General features: G+C 45.7%; 2 protein-coding genes across 2 annotated transcripts; both read left to right on the forward strand.

Annotated features, from left to right (window-relative positions):
* The first annotated feature begins 229 nt into the window (after positions 1-229).
* Positions 230-3,617, forward strand: LOC114787108 (zinc finger protein 703-like). Its single transcript, XM_028974889.1, has 2 exons — positions 230-850; positions 1,303-3,617. Exons 1-2 carry the CDS (start codon positions 632-634, stop codon positions 2,842-2,844), a joined length of 1,761 nt encoding a protein of 586 aa, XP_028830722.1. The 5' UTR covers positions 230-631; the 3' UTR covers positions 2,845-3,617.
* An 11,472-nt stretch (positions 3,618-15,089) lies between these two features.
* On the forward strand, positions 15,090-21,475 carry LOC114786547 (GRAM domain-containing protein 2B-like). Its single transcript, XM_028973739.1, has 14 exons — positions 15,090-15,290; positions 15,960-16,082; positions 16,582-16,669; positions 16,856-16,925; positions 17,152-17,255; positions 17,360-17,455; positions 17,598-17,669; positions 17,760-17,840; positions 18,040-18,151; positions 18,458-18,571; positions 18,651-18,741; positions 18,829-18,933; positions 19,698-19,776; positions 20,384-21,475. Exons 1-14 carry the CDS (start codon positions 15,178-15,180, stop codon positions 20,420-20,422), a joined length of 1,287 nt encoding a protein of 428 aa, XP_028829572.1. The 5' UTR covers positions 15,090-15,177; the 3' UTR covers positions 20,423-21,475.
* The last annotated feature ends 133 nt before the right edge of the window (positions 21,476-21,608 follow it).

Below are 21,608 nucleotides of genomic sequence, written 5' to 3' on the forward strand. Positions count from 1 at the left end.
TTACACGTTGGTCAGATTTTGGTTTTCGTAGCAGCTTTAATGCGCTGAAAACGACGAAATATCAGTGCCCGCTACTTGCTTAAAACGAGCCAACTTGGCAACACCGGTGGCCGCGCATTGGTCGCACGGCTCTTGGCGGCCCCGCCCCGCTCCGCTCGGCCCCGCCCCGCCGTGAGCGGCGTCTACCCTCCCGTGATGAACGCGGGGAGCCGCCATTGGTCGGCGGCGCACTGACTTTGCGGGTCTCTCGCCCCGCTCCGGTTACTCCGAGTGGAGCTTCGCCCCGTCTGCGCCGCCTGCGTGCGTCCGGGACTTGAATTCCGTCGTTCGTCCTGCGTCTGTGAACACTGACGCCGGCTTGGCTGTAGTTGGTGGTTTTTGTCCCCCCATTTGGAAATAAGACCGGGAGTGGGAAGGAACTATGATCGTCAACGGAATAATAATTTTCTCACATTTTCTTTAGCCGCGCCAGCACCTTTTTTTTTTATTGGCTGCGGAAGACGAGTGGACTTTCGTCTTGGATTTACAAGAAACCGTATCGAAACTGATCGGAGTTTCTGGGATGAAACCGGTCCGAGTCGCAGAATGAGCGCCGTCTGAAACCGCCCGCGATCCGCCGTGCCCGCTCCAGATGAAAGATCCCCTCCCCGGACCCACGCCGCACGCCCGCCACCCGAGCGCCGAGTCCGACGCCCACAGCCAGCCCGCCCCGCCGCCGACCCCCCCGGACCCGAGCCGCCAGGCGAGGCGCCTGCCCGTCCGGATCCTCAAGATGCTGACCGCGCACACGACCCACCTGCTTCACCCGGAGTACCTGCAGCCCCTGACGTCGGCGCCCGTCAGCATCGAGGTAGGAGAAAAGCACGCTCCTGCCAATAATTCATTTTTTTAATGTCTGTACAGACATTGTAAGGTCATTGCAAGGACTTTTATTCGCCCACAGAACGCGGTTTTTTTTATTTTAATCTCGAACTAGAGAAAAATCTTGCATATGCATATTTTTCTTTTTAACTCAAAGCGCCACTAGAAAGAGCATGATTCAAACGAGATATATATGTAGGTTTACTGTGTTTTTATGGGTTTTTTTTTCTAAAGTTACAAAAAAGTTTCATATGAGACCTGTAGCCACCCAGCAATAAAACTCTTAATTGTAACGTAAGACATAATATCCGGAAATGGATTGTGAATGCAAATATAAATGTTGTATTTATGACTGTATATACCTATTATTCCCGAGCAGACTTTCTTGTTTGTTTAATCTTAACTTGAACACTCATCATTATAATTTCCTTCTCTTATCAGTTGGACGCCAAGAAGAGTCCCTTGGCTTTGCTGGCTCAGACGTGTTCTCAGATAGGGAAACCAGACCCCCCACCTTCCAAACTGGCCTCCGTCTCCTCAGGGGGGCTTTCTGACAAAGAGCCCAGCTCGCGTACCTCTTCCTCCGGCCTCAAGCTGGGCGATCATCGATCATCTGCAGAGGACAAGTCCAGCTTCAAGCCTTATTCCAAAATGGGCTCAGAATGTAGGAGGGAAGGGGCAAGCTCTACTGGCAGCAGCAATGGCGGGGACAAGGCCGGATTCCGGGTGCCCCTCGGTGGAGGCGGCAACGCCGGATGTCCCTCCTTCTCATCTCATGCCGTCTCGCCGAACTCCAGAGCGGGCTCAGGCTCGCCCCTGCAGTCGCACAGGCAGACGCAGTCGCCCGCCGCCCACCAGACAACGCGGTCACAGACGCCGAATGGAGAGCACAAAGTGTCGGATGTGATCAGCGTGGACGGCGGCAGCAACGGCAGCCTGAAGAAGGAGGCGGAGCCAGGCAGCAAAGGCGGCCAGGACGGCCCCCAGCATGCCAACTCCAGCCACGTCCGAGCCAGCGCCAACTCCAGCACCAGCAGCTCAGAGGGGAGCCCCCGCCACGAGGGCAGGGCCGAGTCCCTGCCCTCCCAGTCTGGACTGATGGCTGGACACATCGCCCCCATCTCCCCCTTCAAATCAGGCCCTTCTGTCTTCCCCCTGCCTTCCTCCAGCATGGGCTACCATGGATCCATAGTGGGCGCTTATGCTGGCTACTCATCCCAGTTTGTACCAGGGTTGGATCATACCAAATCCAGTCTGGGCGGAGGCAGCGTGGGGGTCCCGGGCAAGCACCCCAGCTCCAGCCCTCTGACGGGCGCCTCTCCGCCTTCCTTCATGCAGGGTCTGTGCAGGGACCCGTACTGTTTGAGCTACCCTAATGCCCACCAACTGGGTGGAGGCAGTGGCTGCACCACCTGCGTTCATGACCCCTCTGGCCCCTCCTCGGCCCTCAAACCGGGCTTCCCGTTGGTGTACCCACCCCACCCGCTCCACCCTCTCCATCCAAGCTCACTGTCATCCAGTGTCACGCCGTCGCTGTCGCACCCACTCTACTCCTATGGCTTCGTGCTGCCCAACGAGCCCCTCCCGCACGCTTGTAACTGGGTGTCAGCTGGTCTGGGTCCCTGCGACAAGCGCTTCGCCACCTCCGAGGAGCTCCTCGCTCACTTGCGCACCCACACCACGTCCCTGCCCGCATCGCTGGACAGCGCCAAGCTCTTGTCCACATACCCGTCCGCGGCGGCCGCCGCCTGCCACCTCCACCTTCCTCCCCAGAGCGGCCCGGCCTCCATCCCGAGCTCCTTCTCCCTGCGGGCGCCGCCCGGCCTGGGCCTGGCGCGCTACCACCCGTACAGCAAGGTGCCCCTGCCCGCCACGGCGCCCTCCCTGCCCATGCACTCCCTACCAGCCAGCGCACCCTACTACTCCCACTACGCCCTCTACAGCCAGAGACTGGGATCGGCATCTGCATTGGGCTACCAGTGAGCGGGCGCGGGTAGCACGAGCTAGCGGCAGCACCGTACTCGCGTACTCCTCGTCTGTCCGGGGACGAAGAGAATGGCGGCACTTGCATGCCAACAACAACAACGAAAAAAAACCCGCTTGGAGGAAATGAATACGGAGCAGACGGGAGAGATGGAGATGCCGGAGATACGATTCCACGCCGATACCACGTTCCCGGCGCTAACGGAGCGCTGGCGGTTCAAATGGCAGCGCAGGGGTTGGCGGCTGGATGCATGCAAGCTTGATCCCGACTGATGTTACAGGATACGGTCTTCAGAAACCCCGACTCCCTTACAGACTTACCAACTGTATTTATTTTCTATGCAGCGCTTCGATGATGCAGAAATATGTTTTCAGTTATTGCTATCATTTGAATGGTACTGATCGACACATTACAAAATAAAAGTTTTTGAGTCAGAGCCACACAGGGCGAGAAGGAAAAGGGTTTCTCACAGTCATAACCATTCTTTTTAATCTCCTCTTCCCCACCTTTGTGTTTTTGTTTCGTTCTATTTTTCTGTCGGTCTTTGAGGTATGAACGTGCATGCCCCACCCTTTTACTGCTGGGCTTTGATGATGCTTTTTATTTGTACAGCTGATGAATAGTTAGTAAAGATGTAATATTTTTTGTAAAGTGTTTGCGTGACCAGTCTGGGCCGGAAGAGGTAAAACAAAACAAAAAAGATGGAGGCAGTGCTGTCCATTTCAATTGGAAGGTCATATTTTGTTAAATAAAAGACATGGTTATATTCAAATTTGACTTCAGATTTTTTTATTCCTCCACAAATATTGCAATGACATTACTTGAATAATGGTGTGTTTTGACAATTATGCAAATCATATCACTGACAAATGCTTAGTATGGGTCAAATCTTGGGAATTTAAATACAAACAGGAAATGATGACAGTTCTCAATCATTTAACATTAAAAGTAGTTATCGCTACACCAATACTAAAAATTTGATGTTTTATGCTAGAAGCCAAAAGCAGCATAATTATGCTTAATAGATCATTACTAAACCCCACTGATTCTTTGTGTCCTGTATAACAGCAAGGGTCTGATGTTATTACGACTTAAGATACACTCGTTTCACCGGTGGTGAACAGATCATGAATTTGCACCACCTTTTTGACACCTTGACGTGGAAAAAAACCCCACTGTAAATCCAGTTGAAGGCTTCTATATAAAAGCAGTCAGTTTTGACTGTGACATGTTGTGGCGTGCGTCTGTGCTTTTTCACTTGGGCCTTTGACCCCTCTGACCATCAGATGCATAGAGGGTCAGGTTGTGTTTTCTTTGAGCTTCCCTGTGTTCTCTGCGGTGAGAGAATAAAGTGGGTTGTTGCTCTCTCACCTGTAGGTAGATATGTTGTTATTGGCTGTCGCTGTGAACTGAACACTCGGCGACAGCCAGCGAAACCCGTCCAGATCTCCGGAGACCAAGGCCAGGAAGTGCAGTATCGATCCGCACGGTTTTCTTCCGCTCCCGAGTGTTCAGTTGTCACTCTTGCCACGCGGCCTGTTAGCGGCGCCTGACTGGGCCACGGGCTCCCGAGTGCAAACAGGGACACGCAAAGAACACGGCGCGTCACCTTAAAGCCGCTCGGGAATCAAGTGGCATTTGCCAGAAAAAAGGCATGGCATATTGGCCATTGTCTGAATGCATATCAGCACTTTGATGTGGAGAGGCTGCCTTGCCAGGGCCCATTGTTTCCCCAGACGGACCCAGGTGATTGATGGATTCTGGCGGCCTACGCCTACTACAGGGCTACCTGTTTGTTCCTGTCGCCAAGCGGAACAGACGGACACCGTGGCGGATGTCTCATGAGGCCGGTGCCTCTGCCTGTTTTGTTTTTTTTTGGTAGTAGTAGTAGTATCAGGCTTCAAACTGCACGGCTTTTACAGAAGCAGAGCGGAGAGCCGGTAAACACAGCAAGTTGCGCTCGTGCCATTAATCTCGTCTGACTGTGTCAGGCGGCGGTGTTGTTGAAGTCTGCACTCTGTGTAATTAATCCTCAAGGAGTGCCGCTGTGGACTGCGCAATTAAATTTAATGAACGTTGAGTCACATTTGCTTGTATGAATCGTGCCACTAGGCTTGTGCTTTCCCACGGGGCAATTTGCTTTTTTTTTTTTTGCTTATGAGAGACCCCTGAAAAGCAACTAAATTTGGGACTTGTGGGTATGCTCTGCTGTAGTGGAGACGTTACCACGCGCTGGAGGGCAACCCGATAGCCTGCGACCTGCCTTCTTTTTTTTTCCAAGACATTGAGCAAAATCAAGCCTCATCACGGCTCAAGGAGCAAACAGATCTGCCTGACTGATCCAGGAACGATGGGTCAAGTTGCCGCAGCGCCGGAGCAAAGGTTACAGAACAAACACAAACGCTGCGTATCCGTTCCCCTTTCAACTGATCAAACGGGCGCAGATGGTGAACTTGACGCTGACTGATTGACGTGTCGATTAAGCAATGTCAGTCTAAGCACAATGCGGCTAAGTGCACGTCTGATCACCTGACCTGTCAGAGTCTCCTGCTTTGAAGCCCTGTTTGTTCCCATACTTCAGTTCATTTAAAAAAAATTATGGTTCTGATTTGGTTTAATCTCATTGTGAAATTTATGATCACCTGAAACCCTTTATTTCAATCCAGTGACTTGTGTCACCACCTACAGGTCTTAGCGAACAATGGCGGAAGCCAGACATGCCTACACTACAAAGGGAACAAATACCGCTACTAATAAATCGAGCAGCAGTGAGAGAGATGGGAGGTGTCATTAATTAAAGTCTCTCCCCTCTTTCTCCATCCCGAGGGAGACATGAATGAAATGAATGGTGTTCTCATTTTCCATTTTGGTGTTACTCGTCCATTACCCTGTTATCCCATCCATCATGCCTTCCTTCCCACTTCCACTCTCATCAATCACTCTGTCTTTCCATCCCTTCACTCTCTCATCATGGCTCTGGCAGGAATCGACACCCACGCTCTATTCCGGTGCACTCTGCTGCTGGCACCCTGTCCATAATGCTCACCACTTTCAGCTGGTAAGCTATGACTAGTAAAGTGGAATACACTCTCATCCATTTACACACATGCGTCGACAAAAGGGCCCCCCCACCCACCCACCCACCCACACCGGCTCCTGAGGTTGCGACCGGGCTGTAAAGCAGAGAGGCTGTCCTCTGTCCTGGGTGGACAGCTGACAAAGGCCCTGTGATTAATGATGACAGAGCATTTTAGCTGATCCTTGGCTCTGCGCTTAGTCAAAAGCCACCCCTTGGCCAAATGGCCAAAAACCAGAAACAGGAAGAAAGAAGGAAGAGTTTTAGGGGTACACTTGAGGACACTGCCTGCAGACGCACCTGGATGCTAAAAACTTCAAATATTTCTTCTTGGCTAGAGGTGAAGATGAAAAATGTGCCACAATAGGCAGACGGCATGCGGTTTTTCCGTTACACTTTTGGAGTCCTCTCTCAGGCCTGCTCAAGTGATTGAAAACATGGATGTGCTCCCAAAGTATAGTTTAATGATGTTTAAAAAAAAAAAGATCAAATGCAGAATTCAACCCTCTCGCTGTGTACATGCGTGTTAAAAAAAAAAAAAACACTTTTGGAACTCACACTTGGGTCCTCCCTCAGCTAAAGAACAGAACTCTGTCTACAACATGGAATGCAGCGGCCTTTAACCACATTCTGTGGTAACTGAGCAAAACAGTTACAGTTTATGTATAAAACATACATATGGACACAAAGTCAGAAAAGGAAACACATGTACAATTTTTAGATTAAGCCACAAGCCTAAAAATGAATATCTATGGAACACATATGTTGAAACTTGTGGGTTTGTAGTCTATTCTAAGCCCCTGAAATGTCAAGATAGCAGTAAATTGTGATTACATTTGATGTAATCCACTGAATCAAAAACTGCATCTGCCATACTGTACGTGTTTTTCATGATTGAGAAAAGAAAAAAGCAGATATTAAGGGGTTTAAGAATTTCATACTCTATCCATCCTGCTTTTATTTTGGCTATAGTGAAAGTGAAGTGATTGTCATTGTGATCCAGTGCAGCACAGCACACGGTGACAAAACGAAATGCGTCCTCTGCTTCTAACCTATGACCCTTAGTGAGCAGCGGGCAGCCATGACAGGCGCCCGGGGAGCAGTGTGTGGGGACGGTGCTTTGCTCAGTGGCACCTCGGCTCAGGATTCGAACAAACTTCTGATTTTGTGTCCGCTTCCTTACCCACTAGGCCACCACTGCCTATAGGAGACTGGATCCCACAGCAGTCAACAGGTTATTCCTTAGCAATATTCAGAATGAGTCAAAAAATATTGGATAAAATTTGACCATTCATTCGTTTGTCTGCTTTACTATGTCAAAGACAACATTTGTGTGAGAATGAGTATTATTAAATGTATTGGGCCGCACAAATTCATGTGTCACTTTGTTTCAAGTTCCTTTTTAAATCTGTACAATGGGCATTTTGGATTGACTGTCAGTCATCACAAAATACTTGTGCATTTAAAATATTTTTTTTTCTTGACCCCTCAGTCCACCCTGAGTCTCTGGCTTTTGCCCTCAGGGCTCACCCTGACATGCAACGGTGCAGACAGGCCCAGTTCAGTGGTGTACAAGCGGGCATTGGCAATTATGGATGGCCGGCATTGCGCACGGCCCCAGCTGGTTCTGATCTGCAAGTCCTGTGAAGGAGAGCCGGTGAGTTGTCAGTTCTCATGCATCACACCACTGTGAGAGCGCACGGAAAAACGTGCCTTGGACACGGAAGGCCGGCGGACGCGGCGTCTGCGTTTTTCAGCTGAAAGCGTGGAGGACTGGGCCCGCCCTGTTGGTGCACAAAAGTCACATTCTCAAATTCCTCATAGCGCTCCAGTTCCTTCACGGATGAAACCGAAGCTAATTCTATACACGCTAACCCCAAACATGGCCGATGAAACGTTGCAGTTCATCTCCAACCACGTTCGGTAAATTTCCACACTCGTCATAAATTGGACAGCAAAAAATGTGACAAGCTATCCCAGAAATATTTGATGGAGGTCTAGTATGCATCTTTATGCCGCTTGGGGAGGCTTAGTTAAAGACGTCCTATGAAGGATACTTTATGAAGTAGGTATATGGTTTGACACACTCTGTTTTTGTATGGTTAATATCAAATTCTATTGCAACTAACGGCTCATAAACCCAAATATGTCTTTGCCACTAATGAAAACAAGCCCCCCTTTCTTCGGTCTTTCGCTCATGCAGCATCTGTGGTAGGAAACTGCTGTCTGAGCGAGAGGCATAAATAGAAGGAAGCAGGCTTGATTATCCAAATACAGTCATTAGAGTGGAAATGTGTTTTTCAGACTGTCAGGATGATTAATGGCATGGCACAAATCAGCACAAACGCTCTTGTTTAGTCTGACTAGAAGACACGATCCTGTCCATTGATTTATGGCAGCCGCTGTGCGTGAGGCAGCGGTTTGGAGCGATGGAAGGTAGGTCGATGCCATGAAATAACATTACGGCATTACAGGGTGAGAGAGAGTGCGTGGTAACAGCATTTGGTGACTTCAGCATAATTCTGCATTGAGCTTAAACAGAGCACATTATGCTTCAGGAAGTCCAGCAACTGTTTCAACAGAGGACGTTTTAATAAGGTATATATAAACTAATGATATAGTGTGCCAAGTGGCTTTCAAAGAGTGTACATAGTATAACTATGGCTTTATGTTTTAATTAATGTTTTACATCACGGGCGGTCCAGGTTTCTACCCCAAATTAAAAGCTCATTTCAGTCCATCTACGTTCCAGCTCAGATTAGGCCAACCTTTTAACCCCGATGGCAGTACAAATTACTGTGACCATACCATTCAGATCCAATGTAACAACTCGATAAAACAGATCAAGCCACACACAGTCATTTCTATCAGATGGCAATGGAAAGATTGAAGAGTTATTTACATGCATTCTTATTTTCTAGGAAGTAACAGCTGAATGACATTTCACAAAAAAACATGTTTGATTCATCAGTGTCCTGAATGAACAGGTTCTTCGCTGATGATTAAAGTCCAAATACGGGAAACTGCAGGAAAAACACTGCTCGACAATACTGTATAATACTGTTTTCTCAAATTGATATAATCAATAGAGATTGTCAAAAAACAGTCAAAAACACACTATACACACACACACACACACACACAGAGACAAACACTGACTGCTTGTGCTGCTCTGGTGTTATTCTTTTTTCTTGGCCAAAATGAATCAATTTTGAATTTTACTTCTTGCTGAGTCTTCCACTTCGTAATCCATCTGTCCTGGACGTAAATTGCATGGTGATGGGAGACCAGGTATGGCTCGGGCAGAAGAAGGCGTGTACCAGAGACAGGCTGGTGAAATAAACAGAAAAAGGAATGATTGATAGGCTGAGCTGGAGAGTGGTGAGCAGAATGGGGATTGTTTCTTGGTAAGAGAGTACACTGCAGAACTCAGTGTAAAAGCGCAATGACGATATGTTCATCCACCTTTGGTCAACACACATACAAATGAAGTATTGGTGAGATGTTCCATCTATCATGAGGTGATAAAAAGTCCATGTAAGAACAAAGTTAACAAACAGCCGAACGAGCCAAAGAGAGCAGACTCCTGCCGGATTGACCCCAAAGAGCGAGAAGCAGGATGGCAGCAGATGCCAGAGTTTTTTTGGGGTCCTGAGCATGACCCGGCTTTACGTGTTCGGGGCAGACGTGGCGGGGACCAGGGCCCCTCCCTCCATGTCAGAGGCCATGATTAATGACCTCCAGGCCCTGCTCTCTCTCTCTCTCTCTCTCTCGGCCTCCCACTGGAGCCAAACCACACCACCGCCTGTCAAGCCTAATGGACACTCTCAAACTGACAGAAGCACCGACCCCCCCCAAACCTTAATTTTCACAAGTCTCATACACACACACACACACACACACACACATAAATACTCCCTTATACACACACACAACTAACGCAAAGCCTGATTCGGGGGCGAGGCAGGCGTGTGTCAGCCATAAAAAGAGGTGGCAAACCGAATATCTTTTGGCTAAGGCAGGCCACTTGGCCTTTGATGAGTTGTTTTGAGTGTGCATGTGTGTGTGTGTGTGTGTGTGTGTGTGTGTAGGTCCGTGAGCTACAGCTGAGAGTACGTAGGCGCCGGCTGCATGTGCAGTGGTTCCCAGCCTGTCAGGAGGCCTGTCAGATGGTGATTTATGGCCACAAGACTCAGACCTGTCTTCACTGCCAGTTCAGTATTGTTACAACTGACAGCTAATGAGGCCAGACATGCTTTCAAGCAGAGCACTTAACAGCACTTCAATCTCCTGCAGTCGCAGGCCCCCATTTTAACTCCCCTGCTCCCTCTTTCTCTTTTACTTCCTTTTTTTCCCTTAAAGAGAAGGTATACCCCCACAAACCCTGAAACAAAGAACAAGCGCACAGGTCCAGGAAGCAGCTGCAAAAACTAAATATCCAGGGTTTTCTGACACACAAGCAAAAGGATTTTTCAGTATAGAATGCCACGAAGAAATCTACAAAAGTACTTAGCATACAGTTACTTTTGTGGCATCTCGCAAACAGTTTTGGCCACCTCCTCTGACCTTTCCCGTTCCTTTTCGCTCTGCGAACTGGCTGCTATAACCAGCGGCCCTGGCAGAACTCCCACCTTCAACCTTAGTTCCTTGTCAGCCGTGATTAATAGCGGTTCGGCTTGGTAACAGCTTACATTGCTGGTTTCAGCATTGTTTCCTGGACACATAACAAACTCTGACAGGAGCTTTATTCCCACCCCTCCACTCCCCTTTTCTCTGTTTCTCAGTCCCAGGGTGCAATTTCCTGTGAGGCCAGAAACACCTTAGCTGGAGAGGATGCAAACGACTCCTGCGTATGGATGCAGTGCTGTCATTAATGAAGTCACAATACTATAACCAGCACTGATCATTTTCAGAGTGCATCTGTCACAAGATTTTTTTTCGTTTACAGGAAAAATGCTAACATTTTAAGTATTTATCTTCAGGTTTAATATAGTCTTATTTGTAACTTACAATTGGCTCAGGACATCTGATCTTGAAAATAATTGAACACAAATGACACTACAGTCTCTGGCGCCATCTGGTGTACAATGATTGCACATTCGCACATGATGTGACTCTTACTAATGTTTTGTGTAGGCTGGTTCACAGAAAGAGGGAACAAAGCCATGTGGTTTTACTGGGTCATCCATTATTATATTATCCACGGACAAACAAAGACCATGCTGCTCTGTTATTGTTTGGGATACATTTCACTGTCCTCAGCAGACAAAAAAACCATTCATGATCCCATTCAGCATGACATGAATAGGCATTTCCAGGATGCCAAGCATCAGCAGGGAGCTGAAGGTTGAGTTTCACATGAAATCTAACAAGAAATTGGGGCAACCTTTACAGGGCAGGGATAAACCAAAGTTTACCATAAGTATGTCCATAAGTATATCAGTGACTAACCTGTAACCAATTTAATATTCTAAAACCTATAAAAAAAAAAAGTGAAGTGATTGTCACATGTGATACACAGCAGCACAGCACACGGTGCACACAGTGAAATTTGTCCTCTGCATTTAACCCATCACCCTAAGTGAGCAGTGGGCAGCCATGACCAGCGCCCGGGGAGCAGTGTGTGGGGACGGTGCTTTGCTCAGTGGCACCTCAGTGGTACCTTGGCGGATCTGGATTCGAACCGGCAACCTTCTGATTACGGGCCGCTTCCTTAACCACTAGGCCACCACTGCCCCAGTAATGGAAGTTGAATATACTGCAAATGTGAAAAGCCTTGATTAAATTATCTACTGAAACAAAAACCAATGCCTTATTTTTATGGGATTTCTGACTTCAAGCAGAATTGTCAGATTTCGACAATTCAGGTTCAACTGATGTCTCCAATTTCCATGTCAAGTTGATAAGTCCAACCATCTTTAGCAGATGGGATGGTGGTTTATGGAATGTTAAGACCAAAGCAAAGTGTCATCAGGGGACCATGTTAGAGGAGGAATATCTCGCTTCAGAGACACTGTGAGATTCCATCATTTCAGGCTATTGAGGTCTTATGTCAGCACCAGATGGGATCCACTGGTCCGTGACACATGACGTCCAAAACTAGGCCTAAATACTTGAATTAATAAGTAAGAACACTTCTTAGCCCTTGGAACCAGATGTTTCTGTCAGTGGTTCTTTAATTCAGTTTTCAGGAAAGGCCCCACCAAAATGGCAAGGTTACTAACCCTACTGCTTATTAATAAAAAGTAATATGTTAGGCTGACCTCAGCAAACTTAGCAGTGAGTTCTATATTCGACATTAACAGATCTCGTACACATTAAACAAAACCCTATAAATTTCCAAGTCATGTATGTTCATGTATCATTTTGTTTTCCCGTCTTTCCATTTGGAACTTTTATTTCGAAATGTTGCATTTACATTTACATTTACATTTATGGCATTTGGCAGACGCCCTTATCCAGAGCGACTTACAACGTGCTTTCAAGTTACCATCGATGAAGAGATCAATTCCGGTTCACTAGGACCCCAACTATGAATACATCTATTTAATTCACTCTGTTGTAGATTCTGTACACAAAGTTTGACAACAAGAAAATTACAATTTAATCTAAATATTCTTTAAAGAGGAAGGTCTTGAGCTGTCGTTTGAAGGTGCTCAGTGGCTGAGCTGTTCTGACCTCGAGGGGAAGTTCATTCCACCACCGAGGGGCCAAGACAGAGAAGAGTCTAGATGAGCGTCTTCCTTTTACCTTCAGAGATGGAGGGACCAGGCGAGCAGTACTGGAGGCTCGGAGTAGACAAGGTGCAGTGCGGGGTGTAATAAGGGCTGTGAGGTAGGATGGTGCTGCTCCATGTTTGGCTTTGTAGGCCAGCATCAGTATTTTGAACCTGATGCGTGCAGCTACTGGGAGCCAGTGGAGGGAGCGTAGCAGAGGGGCGGTGTGGGAGAATTTGGGTTGAAGATCAGTCGTGCTGCTGCATTTTGTATGAGTTGAAGAGGTCGGATGGTACATAGTGGTTGACCAGCTAGAAGGGAGTTGCAGTAGTCCAGTCGTGAGATTACTAAGGACTGAACCAGTAGTTGGGTGGCCTGGGTTGACAGATAAGGGAGGATTTGTCTGATATTGTAGAGAAGGAATCTACATGAGCGGGAAAGATTGCTGATGTGAGTTGAGAAGGAGAGTTGGTTGTCTATTGTTACGCCAAGGTTGCGGGCTGTTGCAGAAGGAGAGAGCTGCGAGTTGTCTAGGTAAATAGCAAGATCCTGATGTGGTGAAGAATCTGCTGGAATGAATATTAGTTCAGTTTTGGTGGGATTGAGTTGGAGGTGATGGGCTGCCATCCAAGACGAGATGTCTGTTAGACATGCAGAGATTTTGGAAGCAGCATGAAGATCAGAGGGAGGAAAGGAGAAGAGGAGTTGTGTGTCGTCAGCATAGCAGTGGTAGGATAATCCATGTGAGGAAATGACCTCACCAAGTGATCTCGTGTAGAGGGAGAAAAGGAGAGGACCTAGCACCGAGCCTTGAGGGACACCAGTGGAGAGTCTACGTGAGGTAGAGGTGGATCCTTTCCAAGTCACTTGGTAAGATCGCTCATTGCGATTGCATACCATCAAAAGTGCCTTAAACTGGAAAAGTGGCTGCATTATTTCGCATTTTCACAATTAATTGGCTGAATAAATTGAAAAAATAATGTATGTGTGTGTACAGTCGTGGCCAAAAGTTTTTTTAGATTTTTTTTTTTTATCAGTTGTTTTGATGTTACAAATATTATTACAAGCCTTTTATAAGTTTTATAAGTCAATATATGCAGTGTTGGTCCTTTTTTTCAAGACTTCTGACATGTGACCAATTCCTTCATAATCAGTGCTTGGAGTTTGTCAGAATTTGTGCCTTTTGTTTGTCCACCCGCCTCTTGAGGATTGACCACAAGTTCTCAATTGGGGAGTTTCGGGGAGTTTCCTGGAGATGCACCAAAAATGTCAATGTTTTGTCTCCCCGAGCCACTTATGGCATGGCGCTCCATCATGCTGGACAAGGCATTGTTCTTCACCAAACTTGGTTCTTGGATGGTTGGGAGAAGTTGCTGTCGGAGGATGCTTTGGTACCATTCTTTATTCATGGCTGTGTTCTTAGGGAAAATTGTGAGTGAGGCCACTCCCTTGGATGAGAAGCAACCCCACACATGAACGGTCTCAGGATGCTTTACTGCTGGCACGAGACAGGACTGATGGTAATCCTTTTTATGAGGCGTTCCTGGTGCTTGCTGGACGTTCTTGGCCACCCTGAACAACACTGGAACTTCTCTCCTTGAAGTTTTTTTTTTATGATCCGATAAATGGTTGATTTAGGTGCATGCTTAGTAGCAGCAATATCCGTGCCTGTGTTACAGAGAGGATCACCGAAACGATCTCAGTAGGTCCCTTTGTGGCACGGCTGAATTCATCTGATCACTCTTTAGAACATTCTGGAATACATGCAACTTGTCACAATAAAACGGGAGCCGCAAACTTTTGGCCAAGACTGTAGGTTTACGGACATACATGACTTTGTGAAAGTGGAGATTTCTAGGTTTTTGTACGAGAACTCTCAGAGCGGCGTTCGCACGGCGGTACAACTAAAGGTGTCGATTTCTGTCCCGTTTGCAGAGGCAGCAGACAAGCACAAGAGCGACAAAACGTACATTTACGTTTGCAGCATTTACCAGATGCCCTTATCCAGGGCGACTTACAATCAGTAGTTACAGGGACAGTCCCCCCCTGGAGACACTCAGGGTTAAGTGTCTTGTGTCAGGGGCACAATGGTAGTAAGTGGGATTTGAACCTGGGTCTTCTGGTTCATAGGCGAGTGTGTTACCCACTAGGCCACTACCACCCTGTACAACTTGTAGGTCAACGCTAGAGCATACAACGTATGTCGGAAATGTTGGATAAGTGCACGACTTCCAACTGCAAACGTTTCCAGGCGCGTTTAAAGGGAAAAAGTCGCCGCCTTTGGCCGAGTAAACAGAAGCCAGAGCCTTCCTCTTCCTCGTCCTTCCTCCTTCCTCCTCTCTCCTCCCCTTTTCCATCTCGGCAGAATTCCCTGGACGGCCCTCCTTCCCGAATTTAACCCTTTGCGCGCCCGCCCGGAGCCGCACTTTTTTTTTTTTGTCCCTCCCCCACAACTTTGCCCGCTTCTCGGCGGCGGAGAAGCAGGACGGCCCGCCGGAGGGGGGGGGGGAGGCGAGCGCTCGGCAGTCCCTCGCGGCGACATGGTGCTGATGGTCGAGCAGCCGGACCGGCTCCCGACCCCGCTGGCCGCGCCGGACGCCGCGAAGCCGGCCAAGGCGGAGCGGAGGGGGGATGCGCGCTCGGTCCGCGCCAAGTGAGTTCGCCCCGGGCGCCGAGGGCCGCGTTAGCCGGGCCGGCTAGCGGGGCTCGCCGCGCTCCTCGCTTCGGACAACTTTTTTTGGGTTAAAACGTGACAGAGAAAAAAGAAAAGAAAAGGGGGCCGCCGCTGCCCCGGTGTTTGTGTACTTCGCCCTGCGTGCACTTTTATGTACAAGTCCGCAGTCGTTGGCGTGGAAGTGGGTAAAGTATTAGTGCGTGGGCTAATTCGACAGCTGCTTTAAACTTGAGACACTTTATTGGCTGTGCTTTAAAATGTTATAGGGCGCAACGCTTTAAAAAAAAAAAAAAACCAGAAAAGTTCCCTGTAGTCAGCGCCTGTGTAATTACTGCAGAAGTCATTTTAAGTCTGGACCGTGAAGCGCGAACATGCGCCGCGTCGCGTTTTTTAAAACACTTTGAAACACTCGAGCAGCGCTCAGAAGAGTCAAAGTGCGAAACTTGACCGATTTCTTTTTTTTTTTTTTCTTTTGATACCGGTTCCCTTAGCAACTTTGGTTCGGAAGTTGACCTTGACTGAGGTGCACCGGTGTCTTGCTTGGACATGTGTGTGTGTGTTCCATGACGTTTGGGATAAATCCTTGAAACACACACACACACACACACACACACACACACACACAAAACGCTGTTCACTGTTCTGCAGCCCGGAGACGGAAAACGGGGAGGACCGGCAGAGACCAGCTGGAAAGACGGCCGTGGACCCTCAGCTCTCGGTGGACGCGGAGTTTGACCTTTCTGAAATCAGGAAGAGGCCATCGCTTATGAGGTGAAGTCCGTGTCCACTGTGGGCCGGGTTACCCGCCACACGCCCTGACCGAACGTACGGGCGTTGACGGGCCTCTGCAGGCTGGATGTGGTGTGGCCTTCGGTGTGACACTTTCTCGGTCTTTGTGTATTCACGCTGTGTTGACAAGCTGCTGTGCAAACATGTTTCGTGCTCAGCTGCCTGCTGAACGTGCCCCTGGCTATCGCAAAATAACATAATGTTCTATGTAAATGTATGTATGCTTCTTCCTCTATTTTATATATATATATATATATATATATATATATATATATATATAGAGAGAGAGAGAGAGGTATTACTAGTGCTATTTTCCTTTTTTTATTCACACATATAATGTGTTGCTTAACCCAGAATGTTTTTATGTGTACCATGAGTTTACAGTTTGCTAACAGATAGGAACAATATCTCTGTGTTTCTTACCCTCCTGCACCATACATCCCTTTTTTTTTTTTATTGTATCCGGTTTTTGTTGTTACAGGTTTAAACCCCTGGAGCAGCCTTCGCCTTTGCAAAGTCCCAGTGACAATGAAACAAAGCTTGAAAGGAAAAAGTCGCAGTTCAGCCAGGTCTGTCATTTGTGTGTGTGTGTGGCCTATCAGTTGGTCCATAATTGTACCACACAGTGAAAAAGAGGGCAGTCTGCTCTTAATATATTTTTAATACTCCAAAAATAGACATAAAACAGCTTTTATTGGCCATGACCGTGTGCACAGAAACAATGCCTGAAATAATGACTGGTCATTTCTGTTCAGCTCTCCAAAGCAAACACACAGTATCACAAAATCTTCAAAGATATCAGCAAAGATGAGGTGCTCAAACAAAGTAAGTTATCAGTCATCCCGCTTCTCACTGCTTCCCATATTGATTCATGACTGCTAGGACACACAGTTCATTGATATATGGTCTGATTTACCATATCTTGAATGCATGTTAAGTGTTTTGATATTTGAGATAATATTACTAATTGTATTCACAGAAATGAACGTGTACATATTTTGCAATTAATAATTAAACAAATTCATATTCAAATGACTGATGTTTCCCTCAGGCTACACTTGTGCCTGGCAAAGGGATATTCTCTACCAGGGCAAGATGTTCATCTCTGATAATTGGATCTGTTTTCATTCCAAAGTCTTCGGCAAAGATACCAAGGTATCTACTTACCATTAGGCTGGCCTGCGTAATAGTTTTCCCTTGTGTGAAGGAAAGGACTTTTTTTTTTTTTTTTTTTAAAGTTGTAGTTCTTCACTCTACAGATTGCCATCCCTGTGATAGCTGTAACTTTAATTAAAAAGACAAAAACTGCCATTCTGGTTCCCAACGCACTAGTCATCACCACCACGAGCGACCGTGTAAGTCTATTATACAAATTTCAATAATAGCTTAGCTGTTGTTCTGAGTGTAATATTATCGTTCTGTGGTTTTGCCTAAAGAAAACTTGTGTACATTAGTGTACTAATGTTTAATGCGCAGATTTTTGCCTCCCTTTCCCAGTATGTTTTTGTGTCGTTCCTCTCGCGAGACACCACCTACAAGTTTTTGAGGTCAATATGCCTGCACCTAGATGTAAGTACACTTAAAAAAAAAAAAATCATTTGCAGAGCTATAAATGATTCCGAATCTGGATGTTATGAATAAAGATAAATCTCTCATCAGGCTGATATTACAGGCAGCAGTCCCATCACTTCATCTGCCGAAAACAGTTTCAGAGCCGACTGCTCCTCTTCACTTCCTCTGGTGAGTATATCCCTCACTCACAGCTCACTACAGGCTCTCGTCTTAGTCTCAGACAGAAAAGTTCTGGCCCTCATTTACCTTGCAAAAATACATTTGGCTAGCAGCTCAACTCCTGGCCAAAATGCTGTGTACAGGCTCATGCTTGGGCACTTGTTGTGTTTGTTTGGTACCTAACCTCCCCTGTTTGTGTTTGCTTCAGGACCTCTCTGCAGACTTCTCAGACTTGGATGGAGTAGTGCGGCACAGGAGACATGACATGCAAGAGAGCAGCAGCTCAGGCTCCCAGACTCCCGATTACGAGAAAATGTCAGGTGGGTCGAGTCACATCAACTTCTGTCACTTAAGTTGGACAAGTAGGTGCACGTGGTGAGGTGTATTTATATTATAGTGACAATTCTTATTGAATGAATCATTTCAATTTTTGCACAATTATCTGGGAAGTTTACCTGTGCAATGCTTGGCATGTAAATGCAAGACCTGCAAGAACGTAATGAAAAGCTCAGCTGATCAGAGAGATATGTATGTTTTATGTCTGTGTGTGCACAAGTTTTCAGGTTGTACAGGTATCTGCACAGTGTAAACCCTTTTTTTTTTTTTTCCTCTCTCCCCCCCACTAGAGTTTCAAAGCCTTCCAGAAAACTTCCTGGATGCAGTAAAGAATGGTGAGGTGGCAGTCCAAGCGGATATTCATCTGCAGACAGCAAACTCTCGGCATGGGACTCAGCCCAATGGTAGTCTCTCACCACATGGACATTTTCCACTGTTTGGGTTGAGCTTTTGCTCTGATTTCACCCTCATCTTTAACCGTAGGCCCAAGCAAGTCTCTTTTGGGGGATGGTCACCAGGACAAACAGCAGCATCCAGTTTCCTTGAATACCCTTCTGCTAATTTATTTGTTTCTGTACGTAACCATGAGAATGTGTAGTATTCAATAATAAATGTTATAAATCTTCTGTGGATGTTACAGTCTGTGTTGTATCATTTGCAGAGTGTGTGTGCTGCTCTTGTCATCCTGTTACATGGCTTTCAAAATCGTGGCCCTGGAGCAGCGGCTGAATTCTTTGGGCTCCATGGGGGATTATCAACACAACGAGTAGGTTCCTTACTCTCCGTGTGATGTATCTGTTCGAAACAACATTACATACTGACAATTTGATGTCTCAAGACTAATATTCCTCTATGTATTCTGGGATCCTGGAAATGTTTAAGGAATGTGGAATGCCTCAGGCTCAATTCATATCCTGTCCATGCGGAATTTACTTGGTTCAGTCAGACAACAAATACCACTACAATTTAAATTCCACCTGGTTTCAGAAGAGCATTTTAATTATCACAAATGACTCACATATGACTGAACATGTCAGCAGTTCATTTTATGGTGGGGCTATAAGATATCTTACGAAATGCTGTAGCAGAGATTAATTGCATTTTGCATGGTTCTATTGTTTTCTCTGCATACTGCATAACACAACTAGTAGGGCTGCTCAATGTTGGGAGCAACACCCCCTCACAACATATGTTGTGATATGAAATACAGAAATGTTAAAATCACATATCTGGAACTAGTTATTATGTCTATAAATACACATTGTGAAAAATAAGCATTTGGCTTGGAGGGGCGTTTAATAAATAATTTCATAAATCATGATATTAGTAGTGCATAATGCTTGACTTAAAATAAGAGGGTGACATTGCCTTTTTTAACAAAGTAGCAAATGGTGGAGTGAACAGAGTGATTTCATTTGCATTATTAGACAATGCACATCCTGCATGCACTTTTGCATATGGGCACATTGGCATGACTGTTTAACTTATATATTGTGTAGCCCTAATTACTTGTCTTAATATGTATTTCAGAAATGCCATTCATCGTGAGTCAGATGCCAGTGCAGAAATATATGGAGAGTTGTCTACAAACCTGTTCAAACTTGAAAAGGTGGGATATGTAGGAATGTTTACACATTGATCTAATTGACCTAGTGTGGCATTTTTATCTATTTAGAAGTAGAAGCTGTTCATGGATTCAGCCAAGATTTGCCTAGGGCTAGACTAAAAAAAGTTTTTCCATGAATGGAAAACTGACTCTTACAGTACATGTTAAAGTTGCTTCAGAGGTGAGGGATTCACTTAACAGAGGGTTTTTTTCTGTTCAAGTTTGATGTGCTTTATTTATTTGGATAGTTGTATATATTCATTTGAAATATGAATTGTTGTGGTTATGGACACCAGTCTTTATGACATGGTTCCATCACATAATTGTTTCAGCACAGACATGTGACCATTACACGGGGCATGTGAGCACAGATCCCATGGCATGCCTTTGCAGATGACTGGTCACATTTAGACTCTCCACTTATGGAGAAAGATATTAGGGCAGTCAGTTAAAAAATGAGCTCGTGCCTGTGGGGTCACCAATTCAGCAGAGAACAGAATGTTCAGAATGCAGTGGGGTTAAAATATTTAGTTAAATACCATAGAATGTGAGTTGTAGTTGAATGCTTGGGTTTGGATTGGGCTCTAACCCCTTTTTTATTTCTCACCAGATTCAGAGAAATTTGAGGAAGCTACTTGAAGAAACCTGAAGGTCTCAATATGCCTTACAGCAAGGAAACACTGCATGACCTCTCCAGAATGAAGAGCATTTCTTAATTGTGCAATAGCAAATTTTCTTCCTCTCTACTCAGGACATTACGCTTAGTGTCTGAAAGAACTAATTTCATGGAAGGTAGAAAAGAAGACATTAACTTTACTCTCAGTACTGTACTTGAAAAGGCGTGGGTTCCAAATTTGTCAGATACGTAAATGGGTCCCAAGGATCTACAAATTTGCATGTTCCTAATGCTATGGCAAATCACCAAAGCCTGCTGCTCCGTTTCACTTTTTTACAGATAATAATTGCCAATTAATATTTATATTACTTGTGTTTAGTTTAATGTCTGGATGTGGGTTTTTTTATGGGAGAACAGATGTCAAACATTGTAGCTTGGACTTAATAGATAACTGAAACACAATTGTAAACTTAAAAAAAAAAAATTATTGTATTGGACATTTTGTACTGTAATTGATAATTGGCCATATCTTGTTCATTTCCAAGGAAAAATGTTCATTTTAATTGCAAGGTTGACTTTATTAAGAATACACTGTAATGTTGCAAATTCCCAGTTGAAGTAAATGGACAAATCTCAAAGATTTAAGGGAAGAATGTAAACATAAAAATACTAAATGCACTTTTTTTTTTCCCCCAATATTTTCCAATTTGCTCTGTAAATAGTATGGTCATGATAAATGCTTTCACACGCGCTTTGTCATCGGTCTTAATGATGGTTGGATGGTCAGAGTGTACATAAGAAATGCCAATGGCATGGGGAAGGTGGTCAAATAAATGTAGCATGTTTAAGAGTGAATTTGCATATGCTCAAAACACCTGTATGCCGGCATACTAAGTGATATTCTTTTAGTTTTGTGAGTTGCAGGGAAAGGGAAAAACCGAGAAGAAATGCTTGCTGTGCCATGTTAGCTGTCTAGTACTCAGGTCACATTGGTGATCTGTTTTAAAGGGAAGATACAGATTCATTAGCCTTGTCAGTCAGATTGGACTGGGTAGCTTTTCATTAATAAAGGTGAACAAAAATGTGTTTCTGTTTAATTCTTTAAACCTTGGGGAAAATAATGCAGTAATATGGCAAGTATCAGCATATTTGAGAGTGAATCGACAGATTTCATACATACTTCACATCAGTCCTGAATTTATAGAACAGTTGCTCAAGC

This window comes from Denticeps clupeoides, chromosome 3, assembly GCF_900700375.1.
Source record: "Denticeps clupeoides chromosome 3, fDenClu1.1, whole genome shotgun sequence".
NCBI classification, from domain to species: domain Eukaryota; kingdom Metazoa; phylum Chordata; class Actinopteri; order Clupeiformes; family Denticipitidae; genus Denticeps; species Denticeps clupeoides.